General features: G+C 43.1%; 1 protein-coding gene across 2 annotated transcripts in view; it reads right to left on the bottom strand.

Moving 5' to 3' along the window:
• tp53bp2b (tumor protein p53 binding protein, 2b) overlaps nt 1-13,251 on the bottom strand; it is a 38,723-nt gene extending 25,472 nt beyond the window's left edge. For both annotated transcript variants that reach the window (XM_060912002.1, XM_060912003.1), the window contains exon 1: nt 12,910-13,251. In XM_060912002.1, the coding sequence (XP_060767985.1) occupies nt 12,910-12,918 (9 nt within the window). In that variant the 5' untranslated portion in view covers nt 12,919-13,251. The remainder of the gene's footprint in view (nt 1-12,909) is intronic.
• Nucleotides 13,252-14,804: the final 1,553 nt, after the last annotated feature.

The following is a 14,804-nucleotide window of genomic DNA, read 5'->3' as shown; positions in this document are numbered from 1 at the left end:
GTTTATTTCAGAGTATTCGATTAAAGCTCGGCTGCCTTTCAGATTTTTCAGGTGTAGGTCATAAAAAGAATTTTCCCCGACACCCAAATATTTTTGTTTAGTGGAGTGAAAGCTACTGAATTCGAATCACAGACTTCCAATTGTATTAGTTTTTTTAAAATAGAACAGTTAATGAATTTAGAGCCACATGGCCCTAAATTCTCTGCTATTTTTTTCCTACTTCACCATGACCCAATTCAAGATACTACATCGCGTGGTGGGCTTTCCCTGTTCGCACAGTGGGATACAAATTTGAAACCGGTGAGAAAAATGGAGGATGCGAATGAAACGTGAAAGACCGACTACACTAACGGAAAGCGAGAAGAAGAAAAGACGTTATGTTATATACAAAAGAAAGGAAACGCAGGAAATATCAAACTAATAAATAATCGGCGCTCAGCGAGCACCTCGGTGTGATCAGCTGTTCGTTTAGTGACAGAATGATGGAACTGTCCGTGCACGCTCAAAGGGAAACCTGTAGATGGCAGTAATGCAACACTGTGGATGCCAGCTGCCGTAAAACCCAAAAGAAGAAGAAGGTAAACCTGCACACGCGCACACGGACTTCCTCTGTCTGCTTGACTGCGCCAAGCGAGCGATTTCATGCACGTTATTTGCTTTAATCCCCTCAAATTAAATAACTTGTGAGATGTTACAGAAATATCACAATGATCACATTTCAGAGGGCTCTAAATTTCACAGATTTTATGAAATCGAAACGCCGTCTAGCTTTAAACTGCTAGATTTTAGTAAGTAGGAAGCCAGGTTTTATAGTTTTAGCAAATTCTAGCCCAACAGGTGTAACTTTCAGGTCTCATGCTAACCTTTAATTAGTTGAGATGTAAAAGAAATCTTATACGTGACTTGAGGAAAAAAAAAAAACTTTATGATACAACAGAGTAAGAGAAACGCAACAAGCACCGAACATCAGTAATTTATCTTTGATGACAAACGAGCACCTGTCGTACGATACAGGCTTCCAAAAATTTAGCTGAGGGATTTTTTTTTGTTGTTTTTTTTTACTTCAATCATTCCAGGGAGTTATAAATGATTTCAGCTGAATCGCTAATTAACTAGCGAGATTGTAATTTACGTGTTGTGGCTATTAATCTGAGCTTGTGTGTGTCACGGAATAGCCACTGTCAGACTGCTTGGTGTGTGTGTGTGTGTGTGTGTGTGTGTGTCTGACCATATGGTCCGTAGACAGAATGGACACACACACAGTCACATGACAAGGGCTTACCCTTGTACCCTGCTGACCTTTAAAAGGTTTACCCTCTGAGAAGTGGAAGGAGATTACACTGTAGCTCCATCTCAGAACCTACAGTTCATAGCTAGTGTTCTTACTAACGGCAACCATTAAAAAAAAAAAAAAGGACATTAGAACATATAAAAACGTAAGCTGTTAACAGTTATATTTTATAGTATTCATACAGTGCAGTCTTGCTATGTACTCCCCATGCGAACATTTCGATGCGGAGAAGCGATTGCTAGCACGGACTTGGCTTGAAATTATCCGTGTAATGAAATAAAGTTAGCTACGTTATCTTCAACACACAACTACAAGTCGTAAGTGTTCCTACTAGAACATCCATCCCAAATGCTCATGTTTATATGCGTCGACGCTGTTCTGATGTCACTTCCTGCTCTTTTACATCCTGTTGTGTTCAGGTTATTATTACTGACATATTGTCTGTCAGGCTTTAGCAAAGGTTGCTCTATTTTATGAAAAGCTCTCTGCAAAAACTGAAACGCTAGCTAATAACCGCTAATAACCAAAGCTGATCATTGAGTGCGTTAGGTGTTTTAAGTACAACCCTGATTCCAAAAAAGTTCAGACGGGGCAACAAAAAACTGGGAAAGTTGTGGGATAATTTTAAAAAAAAAATTTTTGAAAAAAAAATCTTCAGGTTTACAGGTTATCTGGGAATTGGAAAGCCACAGCTGTTCACAAGCAAAGATGGGGCAAAGTTCACCACTTTGTGAAAAACCATGCGGGGAAAACAGTTTAACAGTTTTGGAAGAACGTTTCTCAATGTACAGCTACAAGGAATTTAAGGATTTCACCTTCGACAATCCATATCATCATCAAAAGATTAATGCCATGTACACACGTAGCCGGGTATTTTTAAAACCGAACATTTTCCCCCCCTCCGTTTATAAAAATGTTTTATCCACACCACCTCGTCTTCGAAAAAAATCCCTTCCACACATAACCGAACATCTGCGTTTTCAATCACATTCATAAGCATTCCAAACCTGTAGATGGCATTATTTCCCCAAATCCTCCCCCCTAATCACATCGCCTGTGCTCTTGGAGCAGTAGTTGGGCTTCTAAAATTAAACATGTAAATAGCACCTGCACAATAATTAACGCTTTCAAGGCACTACTCCGATCCATTACTCTTTAGCTAGCCGCACACTACGCCGATTTTCAGCGTACCGAGCCAACTGAAGTCGCGAGTCAGGCGTAAAGACTAGTTTTCGATGGTACCGACTCATCTCACAGCCGATTCGAAAAACTAATCGGGAGCCAGACTGATCGGCGAGAGTCGCTAGCAATAGCCAATCATATCTTTCGCATAGAACACGTGACATCATTAAACACAATTTCTAGCGCGAGAAATGCGTGTTGGTAGCACCTAATGCAGGTATATACTGTAATTCCATAGACTGAAGCTTTATCCATAGACACAGTGGGCTGGAAAGCCACTCTGCTCAAGTTGTGTGGCTGAATTCCAAATCGCTTTAACTCCCCTATATAAGTGCACTATTTAAGGTTGGGAATAATAGCTCATGCAGCCTAGATAGTGCGCTACATATTCCATGTTGTGTCATTTGTAATTCAGCCTGTAGCATCTTCAAGTGTTGGATTTAACAGTAACTATATCCAATAGCCAATCACAAAGCTATTAAGTTGTCACGTGTCGCTTCAATCGCGACTGCACTCGTCAACAGTCGGGGGATATGTGTGTGCCCTGTCGGGAGTCGGCTCTGAAATGGGTCGGTTCGGTACCGCGTAGATCGCCGTGGTGTGCGGCTAGCTTAAGTCCATGCTTAATCTGGCTTCTGCAGTAAACAAAGGTTGCACGTTTGACGTCAGGGCAGATTTGTTGTCATTTTTTTGGCGCAGATTGTGACATTCTAAAACGCAAAACTCCGGTTATCTCTGTCTACACGAAAAGGCATACACGGAGTTTTCAAAAATCTTCACTTTGCCCGGAGTTTTTTTAAATATTCGTTTTTGATGTGTTTTCATGTGGATGACAGGCCAAAACGTAGAAAAATATCTTCGATTTAGCAGATACCCGGCTACGTGTGGACGGGGTCTCAGAGAATCCAGAGAAATCTCTGCATGTAAGAAGAAACCGAAAACCAACACTGAATGCCCGTGACCTTCAATCCATCAGGTAGCGCTGCATTAAAAACTGACATGATTCTATAAAGGCTATTACTACTTGGGCTCCGGAACACTTCGGAAAACCTTGAGGGTAAACACAGTTTATGACGACATCTACCATGCAAAGTGAAGGCCAAATATCAAGATCCAAAAATTCTCTGGACCCGACGTCATCCAGAACCATCCAGATTGTTCCCAGAACAAAGTTCAAAAGTCAGGATCTGTTATGGTACAGGGGTGTGTTCATGCCCATGGCAGGGGTAACTTGCACATCTGTGAAGGCACCATTAACGATGAAAGGTACATCCAGGTTTTGGAGCAACATGCTGCCACCCAGATGACGTCTTTTTCAGGGACGTCCCCGCTTATTACAACAGCATAGCTTTGTAGTAAAAGAGTGCAGGTGCTAAACTGGCCTGCCTGCCTCCCTGCCATTGAAAATGTGTGGTGCATTCTGAAACGCAAAATATGACAACGGAGACCCCGGACTGTTGAGCAACTAAAGTTTATATCAAACAAGAATGGGAAGGAATTTCACTTTCAAGACTTCAACAATCGGTGTCCTCAGTTCCCAAACGCTTCCCAAAAGTGTTACAGGCATCAAATTCAGAAAGAGTGCTTGTCGGATTGGACAGTAAATATCTTTGTATTGTGTCCAAATGAATATAGTTTGAAAAGGATTTGCAAATCGCAAATTTGCATTCTGTATTTATTTACATTTTACGCAACGTCCTGACCTTTTTTGGAATCGGGGTTGTATTTTACACAGAAGTCACATCAGTGGATACGTGACAGACTCATCAGGAATATCAACATTTCATTCAGAAATGTTTGTAAATGACGAGGAAAACACTCCGTATGAGTGAAATTACACTTAGCATCCACCGCTAAATGAGCACAGGTTCAGTCATGTTGAGAAACGTTGCGTCAGGACTCGTGAACTGTCAGAATATTTTGGAAGACCAAATGTGTGACGCAAATACCACAAGGCTTGTGGAATCTTCCAGAAAACACACACACACACAGTTTGGAAAGAGGATTTCCAAGGATATAAAGGTTTTTTTTGTGTGTCTGTTTTTAAAAATCTTGTTTATATTGCTCATCGAGATAAAGATATGCTAAATCTTTCATTCTAAAAACACGGGCTAGTGTGAAATCTACTGCCAGGCAGCGAGCGCAACGTGAGGGTTAAAGTCTCCTCTGAAAGACGAATTGCCATGGTTACTGTTGCCATGGCAACATGGCCCGCGACAACATTGGTGCTATGCAGAGCAGAGCTTCTGAACCAAATGGCTCTGCTACTTCAGAAAAACACGCATTTTGTCATCAAGGAATGAGTGTCGAAAAAAAACGGATCGCTGTGACCCGACCATGACATAAGGCTTAAATCGGAGTGAAATGAACGCGTTCTTCGTGAGCAGCCTTTGTGCTTAGGTTTGAGAATCGAGTTACCGTGAACTAATGTCATTTAATCCGTCTTCCGCATGCTAAGCATACGCTCACCTGTCAAATCATGCTCATTACGGTACAAAAGCGATGATTTAGAGTGAGTTACGCTCTGAGTCACGCGACATCCCTCGCTGACTGGCAAAGCCCAGCTGTTCAGCTTCCTCTGGGGAACTACTAACAATGTAAAATGCATTTTGGGGTCAACGTGTCGCATTTAAACAATGGACAAGAGTTCCTTAAATGTCATGACGCGTGGAAAACCCCCATTCGCTCGAAACAATGTGCTCCACACACGTACGTATGGGAAATAAATACAGACTCGCACACAAAATGAATGGAAGGATGTGACAATATACACTCTCGGGGGGGGGGGGGGGGGGGGGGGGGGGTACCAAACTCTACTTTTCCTCAGTGAACAGGACCTGTTTTATACACTGAAGGGTAAACGTGGTAACGTTTAAAGCTTTAAAAAGGTGCATTAGTGGTCCTTAAGTTCCAAAGAAACCAGGTTTCATGAAGGTACCACCCCAACAACAAGGACGAGTCCAGTGAAATATAGTTCTATTCCTATAAATTAAATCATAATAAATATTTTCTGACATGACGCATGAATATGAATATAAAAATACAATATGCTATTCTGGCTGGCACTTCATTTGTGAATGTAAATACTGTAACGAATATCATTTATTATAAAATGTCACATACGATATGTTTTTTCTCATTTTTTTACCACTTGTTTATTATTATTATTATTATTATTATGTACCCCTATTAGCTAATGTTGTTCTCTTCCAGCTTTAATGCGAGGATTAGTGCGAAGCACTGTAAGCACTGTGTTGTTGAGCAGATTGCTTTTCTATAATTAGCCCAAATAGGCATGCAGGGACGTGTGTGATAACAATCTGACAAAATCCAGATTGGGAATCGCAGGCAATGCTGGGATTCAGAAAGAGAGGCTTTTAATAATAAGATTAAAAAGAGCAGACGAAGCTAAACATTTACCCGCAGCGGAGGTTCGAAAGTGTGGTGCGATATATCGTGTGAACTGTCACTGCGATTAGGATGAATAACGATGTGCCCACTTAAGATCCGCTGAAGATACGACAAGACGCAAACGAAAATTGTAAAATAATTTCATTACGCGAGGCTCAAATTAGTGCCGTTGCGAACAAACGTGGCCAACGAGAACTTTCTGATCAAAATCTCAGCGTGTGAGCGCTGCAAACTCACGGAACAGCGACGAATACGGTCGCGGTGATGAAGAAACGTGAACCAAATATGCAAATGAACGCAAAAATATCTATCTTTCCTCGAGTTCACTTTGAAAACTGTTTGTGTTTAACGAGAGCTCGTTTTCTGCATCACGCCGATTGTTAACGTAAGCTTAAAGGTAGACCGACCTTCAGATTTTTCAAGCGTAGGTCATAAAAATTATTTTCCCTGACACCTGATTATTTTTGTTTAGTGACTGAAAGCTACTGAATTCGAATCACAGACTTCCAATTTTATTTGTTTTTTTTAAAATAGAACAATTAATGAATTTAAGGCCATGTGGCCCTAAATTCTGCGCTATTCGCATGTAGACTCATCTGTGTTCGTAGACGACATTACAGAGACTAAACTTTTGCTCCAACACATAAAGACTCGGACTTACCCGAATTTTCGACTGGCTTACTCCAGTCCTTGTCAAGGAATGACCCTCTGCCATACTTGCCAACCTTGGAAAAAAATTTTGAGTAGCAACTTATCGCAGCGGTGCGGCGCAGCACGGCGCGAGGTCAGGCACATTCGCTGATCAGTATTGATTGTTCACATGCTCACTCATTACAATGTATTACTAAGCACAGAGTTCCCACTCACCACCATATCTAGTTATTCAACATACAAGTAGACTATGAACAAAACAAGAACTCTTTTAATGAAAAGACATGAATATATTTCCAATGCTTTCACCAAGACATTTGGCACAAGGCAACTGTGCCCGAAAAATATGTTCCTTATAGAGACCTTAAACTACAGCCCTGCACTCCCGCAGGAGTCCCACGGGACCCAACGCAAAGCAGTGCGGTGCGGGACAAATTTTGAAAGCTCATTGCGGGCGCGGGCGGTAGGGGGAGTGCACAATGCGGGCGCGGGCGGGAGGGGGAGGTGATAAGCTGCAGTCCCGCTAACTAAAAATGTGTTTAAAATAAGATTTATAAATTATTAATTTATGTCTATCATATATAATTTGTGCTGGATATTTTATTTGGCATTAATAAAAACATTTTAAGATGCCTAAATTTGCGGATGTGGTCTAATCTCGCGTACGTTTCCGATTCCTTTCCGCTCTTCCGTGTTTGAGATCTCCGATCATGGCAGAAGAGCAGAGCTCCTCTAGTGAAGCTCACAGTGCTTCAGAAGTAAGTGCTGCTTTAAAAAGAGGTACATTTACCGTTAAAAAGTCAAGAGTAAGGGGCAGGGCACCATCACGCTGTGTCTTTAAATTATATTAATTTCTTATAGGCCTACTTGTATTTCCTAGAATGTAAATGTGAGGAGTGACATATAAGCTATGTGCAATGTACAATATTCTTAATATCCACTGTAGATTTTGGTAGGCGTGTTGGGTATCTCTGTAAAGCCTCAGCTGCGCATGCCACCTGGCAACGCGCACCCTCGCTATGTGCGCTAGGTGAAGGATCGGTCAGTGGAGAGCTCAGCATGTTCAATTCCCCAAGCCAATGACAAGAACTTTCGTGAGAAATAACGCGAACGTCTGCATCATGCGGGATTTGTGGGCGGGAGCGGGACACAATATGGCGGGCGGGAGCGGGACTGAAAATCATAATTCTTTGCGGGAGCGGGACTGCACAATGCGGGAGCGGGACTGAAAATTCTGTCCCGTGCAGACCTCTACCTTAAACTTAAAGATAAGGGATAAATGTACTGCCTTTGGCATATTGTGTCTTAAATACATTGGGAATTATAAACAACAAAGAATCCCAAATAGCATGCTACGGTATGTCCCTTTTGACATTTAGCATTATATTGTATAGATAACAGAAAAACCAAAGGGCTATAGCCTACGTCTTTTAAAACAGACTTTAGACTTTATAAATAACTGAAAACTGCTATGTCCTTTGGACAGATATCAAACAACATATTAAATAACTGAAATAATAATAAGAAATAACTGAAAATCTCAAAAGGTATGATATTTTCCTTCACCACAACGTTGTTAAGTTCCCTCTCTCTCTCTCTCTCTCTCTCTCTCTCTCTGCCAGTATCCTCATCTGACGTCATGTGTATGTATTATTAACTGCAAGGCACGCACATACTGTACACAAACACACATCATCATCCACCACACGCACTTACGTGAAGACACTTCGTGTGCTGCTCATTGAATCTCACGTGCACGAATAGCCTAGTTCAGAAGATTTTAACGCGTCTATCGGTTGACTGGATGGAAACGTCAGTAGGCTACTACTAGTGCATCTCAAAAAATTAGAATATTGTGAAAAAGTTCAATATTTTCCATCAGTTATTTAAGAAAGTGAAAATGTTATATATTATAGACTCATTACACATAAACTAAAATGTTTCAAGCATTTTTCTATTTTAATTTTAATCAGTATGGCATACAGTACAAAAACATAAAAAAAAAAAAACCATCTCAAAATATTAGAATATTTCATTTTGAGTAAAACAGTATGAACACAGTGTATCTCTCGGTCTAGTTCAGTACACACAACCACAATCATGGGGAAGACTGCTGACTTGACTGTTGTCCAGAAGATGATCACTGATGCCCTCCACAAGGAGGGTAAGCCACAAAAGGTCATTGCTGAAAAGGGTGGCTGGAAAAGGTGCACAAGCAACAGGGATGGCCGCAGTCTTGAGAGGATTGTCGAGAAAAGTTGATTCAAGAACTTGGGAGAGCTTCACAAGGAGTGGACTGAAGCTGGTGTCAGTGTATCAAGACCCATCACGAACAGACATCTTCAAGAAAGGGGATACAACTTTCGCATTCCTAATATCAAGCTACTCCTGAGCCAGAGACAATGTCAGAAGTGTCTTATCTGGGCTAAGGAGAGAAAGAAATGGACTGTTGCTCAGTGGTCCAAAGTCCTCTTTTCAGATGAAAGTACATTTTGCATTTAATTTGGAAATCACGGTTCTAGAGTCTGGAGGAAGAGTGGAGAGGCACAGAATCCAAGGTGTTTGAAGCCCAGTGTGAAGTTTCCACAGTCTGTGATGATTTGGGGTGCCATGTCATCTGCTGGTGTTGGTCCACTGTATTTTATCAAGTCCAAAGTCAACACAGCCATCTACCAGGAGATTTTAGAGCACTTCATGCTTCTATCTGCTGGCGAGCGTTTTGGAGATGCTGATTTCCTTTTCCAGCAGGACTTAGCACCTACCCACAGTGCCAAAACTACTACCAAATGGTTTGCTGACCATGATATTACTGTGTTTGATTGGCCAGCCAACTTGCCTGACCTGAACCCCATAGAGAATCTATGGGGTATTGTCAAGAGGAAGATGAGAAACACCCGACCCAAAAATACAGATACGCTGAAGGCCACTATCAAAGCAACCTGGGCTTCAATAACACCTCAGCAGTGCCACAGACTGATCACCTCCATGCCACACCGCATTGATACAGTAATTCATGGTAAAGGAGCCCCAACCAAGTATTGAGTGTATAAATGAATATACTTTTCAGAAGTTGGACATTTCTGTATTGTAAATCCTTTTTTTGATTGATCTTAGGGAATATTCTAATAATTTGAGATACTGGATTTCTGATTTTCATGAGCTATAAGCCATAATCATCAAAATTAAAACAAAAAAGGCTTCAAATATTTCACTTTACATGTAATGAATATAGAATATATGAAAGTTTACCTATTTGAATTAAATTATGAAAAAAATGAACTTTTTCATGGTATTCTAATTTTTTGAGATGCACTAGTATATTTTCACTTTAGGCTATGCAATATTTTTTGGATTGAGAAGCCTGGGTCAAATATCAAAACAAGCTGGAACAAATATTTCCTTCAGATAAGGCGGAACACTGTGCTTTGAACTATGATGTTAGGACGGTTGTCCTTGCTTTATTCGCAATACCCTTGCCCTGCCCATTTACCTTCGAAACGCTGTTTAGCACCGTTCTCCCTTGTAAAACCAGTCACAGTATGAAGATCGACCGAGAGGGATGAAAATCAATTTCGTGAACTTTCGTTTTGACGGCTCCTCGGCTCTCCGCTTAGCCTCATAGCCTAGGCCTATTTGAAGAGTTTAAAACTAGCGCTGTGATTGGTCGAAGTCTTCTTTTCTCTACAGGTTGCTGGTCAATGCGGTTACACCCATAGACGAGTTGCCTAGTGCGCGAATGCACAGACAGTTGAACCGGAATATTAAAGATCTTTGAACTCAAAGCCATCAATGGCTTTTTGCGTATTTTGAAGTGTTAAATCGTAGCAGCGTAGTTTGATCTCTAAATGCGTATCTGCTATGCAAAATGCGTAAAGGTTGGCAGGTTTGCCCTCTGCTTCCAGCACGTGACTTTATGCGAATGAAGCAGAGGATCAAAGGTCGTCGATAACCGGAACCTCCACCCGTCTTTGTTTAGAGTCGGTTTTCTTCGCTAGAGGAGTAAAAGAAGCCATCTACATCAGGGCCGTTCAACCTACTCTAAACAAAGACGGAAGGAGGTTCTGGTTATCGACGACCTTTGATCACCTGCTCCAGTCGCATAAAGTCACGTGCCGGAAGCAGAGGGTCATTCGTTGACTAGGACTGGAGTAAGCCAGTCGAAAATGCGGGTAAGTCCGAGTCCTTATGTGTTGGAACAAAAGTTTAGTCTCGAGAAAACTCTGCGCTATTTTTTTCCTGCTTCACCATGACCCAATTCAAGATACTACGTCATGCATCATCACGTGGTGGGCTTTCTGCGTTCGCCCAAGGCATTGTGGGATACAAATTCGAAACACGAGAGGAAAATGGAGGATGCGAATGAAACATTCAAGACCGACGACAGTAACGGAAAGCGAGAAGAAGAAAAGACGTTACGTTATATACGAAGGAAAGGAAACATCAAACTCATAAATATGGGCGCTCAGCGAGCACCTCGGTGTGATCAGCTGTTCGTTTAGCGACAGAATGATGGAACTGTCAGTGCACGCTCAAAGGTAAACCTGCACATGCGCGCACACGGACTTCCTCGGTCTGCTTGACTGCGCCAAGCGAGCGATTTCATGCACATTATTTGCTTTAATCCGCTCAAATTAAATAACTTCCCAGCCACAGAACAGTTATTACAGAAATAAACATATATCACAATGACCACATTTCAGACGGAACTAAATTAAACAGATTTTATGAAATCGAAAGGCTGTCTAGGGGCGGCACGGTGGTGTAGTGGTTAGCGCTGTCGCCTCACAGCAAGAAGGTCCTGGGTTTGAGCCCCGGGGCCGGCGAGGGCCTTTCTGTGTGGAGTTTGCATGTTCTCCCCGTGTCCGCGTGGGTTTCCTCCGGGTGCTCCGGTTTCCCCCACAGTCCAAAGACATGCAGGTTAGGTTAACTGGTGACTCTAAATTGACCGTAGGTGTGAATGTGAATGGTTGTCTCTTGCCCCTTTTCCACCAAAGCAGTTCCAGGCCTGGTTCGGGGCCAGTGCTTAGTTTGGAACCGGGTTTTCTGTTTCCACTGACAAAGAACTGGCTCTGGGGCCAGAAAAATCGGTTCCAGGCTAGCACCAACTCTCTGCTGGGCCAGAGGAAAGAACCACTTATGTCAGCGGGGGGGGGCGGAGTTGTTAAGACCAACAACAATAACAAGACCGCGAAAGATCGCCATTTTTAAGCGACGAGAAGCCGCAGCTGTACAAACGCGAAGTCATCCATTATTATTATTGTTGTTGCTGCTGCTTCTTCCGTGTTGTTTCTGCTTCAATATTCGCGCCAAGGTTTATGCAAACGTAGCGACGTAACTGATGTATACAGCGACGTAATGACGTGGCTTCCTGTAGCACCCCGAGCTATGGAAAAGCAAACTGGTTCTCAGCTGGCTCGCAAGTTGAACGAGTTGTGAACCAGCACCAGCACCGGCCCTGAACCAGCCCTGGAACTGATTTGGTGGAAAAGGGGTATGTGTCAGCCCTGTGATGACCTGGCGACTTGTCCAGGGTGTACCTCGCTGGGATAGGCTCCAGCTTGCCTGCGACCCTGTAGAACAGGATCATGAGAATGAGATGAGTTTTATCATAGATCTATCGACAGTGGATCTTCATCCTCGGATGTGACATCGAGAACACAGGTTACTGCACAGCTGCGGACTTTTATCAGGATCTCGTCCAGTGATGAGGAAGAATTCTCATCTCATTATCTCTAGCCGCTTTATCCTTCTAGAGGGTCGCAGGCAAGCTGGAGCCTATCCCAGCTGACTACGGGCGAAAGGCGGGGTACACCCTGGACAAGTCGCCAGGTCATCACAGGGCTGACACATAGACACACAACCATTCACACTCACATTCACACCTACGGTCAATTTAGAGTCACCAGTTAACCTAACCTGCATGTCTTTGGACTGTGGGGGAAACCCACGCGGACACGGGGAGAACATGCAAACTCCACACAGAAAGGCCCTCGCCGGCCCCGGGGCTCGAACCCAGGACCTTCTTGCTGTGAGGCGACAGCGCTAACCACTACACCACCGTGCCGCCCTGAGGAAGAATTGGGGGGGAAAAAAAAAACAGATCATGCACTCGGAAAACCGGACATTTTCTACAATTATATCGCGCGATACAACCGTCTCCATCCGATCAGAATCGCGAGCCCCTGGACTCCTTGTTGTCTCGTGCACACCTTGAATCCAGCGCGTGACAGGATGTTTATTCAGTTCCAAGCATTTCCTCTTCACACAAAACACACAGTTCTGAGATCAGAGCCGGGCTCACACCAAACACGGGGCTTTTATCCGTTTATTTTTACCTCGGTGTTCTCTCCCGCGAGCTATTCGGTTACACTCACCGGCATCATATTGTCGGTCGTGAAGAATGCAGACCTCCTGATCCGTGTGTGTGTTTTGCAGTCCAGGCGATGTTCTCGCTCGCGCACCTGCACTCCTCCGTCCTGTGTGTGTGTTGTATTGTGTATTGTTCCTCTCTCTTTCTCTCTCTCTCTCTCTCTGATGCTCTCGCTCCTTTACAAACCTGTTGCAGTGTTTACTTATTAAAAAAATAAAAGCTCCTTCTAATAATCAGTTCTTTCTCTCACGCGCGCGACCGGAAACACGCGTCCATCCTGCAGCAGCGCCGCACGCGCGCAGACCCCGCGAGCGCTCGCGCTACCTTCACACCGGTGTGAATATATATATACTGTATATACTGGCTCGCGCGCTGAAGGGGGCGTGTCTGTCAAAAAAAAAAAAAAACTCGAGATGCAAATGAGGTGCCGTGCGTCGTGACGTCACGAACTTCGACGCTTCCTTCCCCCAAGCACGCACGCACACGCGCGCGCTCAGGAGCTGGCCTCAGAGCTCATCTGTTCTGTCGGTTCTCCCTCTGCTTCCTTTTCGGTTTCCTCACAGTTTTTTTTTTTTTTTTAACTTGTAACTTTTAATTCTTCACAGTGTATTACACTACCGTTCAAAAGTTTGGGGTCACTTTGAAATGTCCTTATTTTTGAAAGAAAAGCACTGTTCTTTTCAACTAATCAGAAATCCACTCTATCCATTGCTAATGTGGTAAATGACTATTCTAGCTGCAAAGGTCTGGTTTTTGGTGCAATATCTCCATAGGTGTATAGAGGCCCATTTCCAGCAACTCTCACTCCAGTGTTCTAATGGTACAATGTGTTTGCTCATTGCCTCAGAAGGCTAATGGATGATTAGAAAACCCTTGTACAATCATGTTAGCACAGCTGAAAACAGTTGAGCTCTTTAGAGAAGCTATAAAACTGACCTTCCTTTGAGCAGATTGAGTTTCTGGAGCATCACATTTGTGGGGTCGATTAAAGGAACAGTCCGCCGTATTTCCATAATGAAATATGCTCTTATCTGAATTGAGACGAGCTGCTCCGTACCTATCCGAGCTTTGTGCGACCTCCCAGTCAGTCAGACGCAGTCAGACGCGCTGTCACTCCTGTTAGCAATGTAGCTAGGCTCAGCATGGCCAACAGTATTTTTTGGGGCTGTAGTTAGATGCGACCAAACTCTTCCGCGTTTTTCCTGTTTACATGACCAGTGATATGAAACAAGTTCAGTTAAAAAAATTGAAACGTAGCGATTTTCTATGCTATGGAAAGTCTATAATGACAGGCGTACTAACACCTTCTGCGCGCTTCGGCAGCGCGTTGATACAGAGGTCAGATATCAATGCGCTGTCGAAGCGCGCAGAAGGTGTTAGTACGCCTGTCATTATAGTGCGGACTTTCCATAGCATAGAAAATCGCTACGTTTCAATTTGTGTAACTGACCTTGTTTCATATCACTGGTCATATAAACCTATGTAAACAGGAAAAACGCAGAAGAGTTTGGTCGCATCTAACTACAGCCCCAAAAAATACCGTTGGCCATGCTGAGCCTAACTACATTGCTAACAGGAGTGACAGCGCGTCTGACTGCGTCTGACTGACTGGGACGTCGCGCAAAGCTCGGAGAGGTACGGAGCAGCTCGTCTCAATTCAGATAAGAGCATATTTCATTATGGAAATACGGTGGACTGTTCCTTTAAATGCTCAAAATGGCCAGAAAAATGTCTTGACTATATTTTCTATTCATTTTACAACTTATGGTGGTGAATAAAAGTGTGACTTTTCATGGAAAACACAAAATTGTCTGGGTGACCCCAAACTTTTGAACGGTAGTGTAAATACATACCTCTAGTGATATTTATTGCTTGTGAAAAAGGACCCTGTTGACTTGT

Source organism: Neoarius graeffei, chromosome 27, assembly GCF_027579695.1.
Source record: "Neoarius graeffei isolate fNeoGra1 chromosome 27, fNeoGra1.pri, whole genome shotgun sequence".
NCBI lineage: Eukaryota > Metazoa > Chordata > Actinopteri > Siluriformes > Ariidae > Neoarius > Neoarius graeffei.
This window is presented reverse-complemented; position numbering and strand designations above follow the sequence as displayed.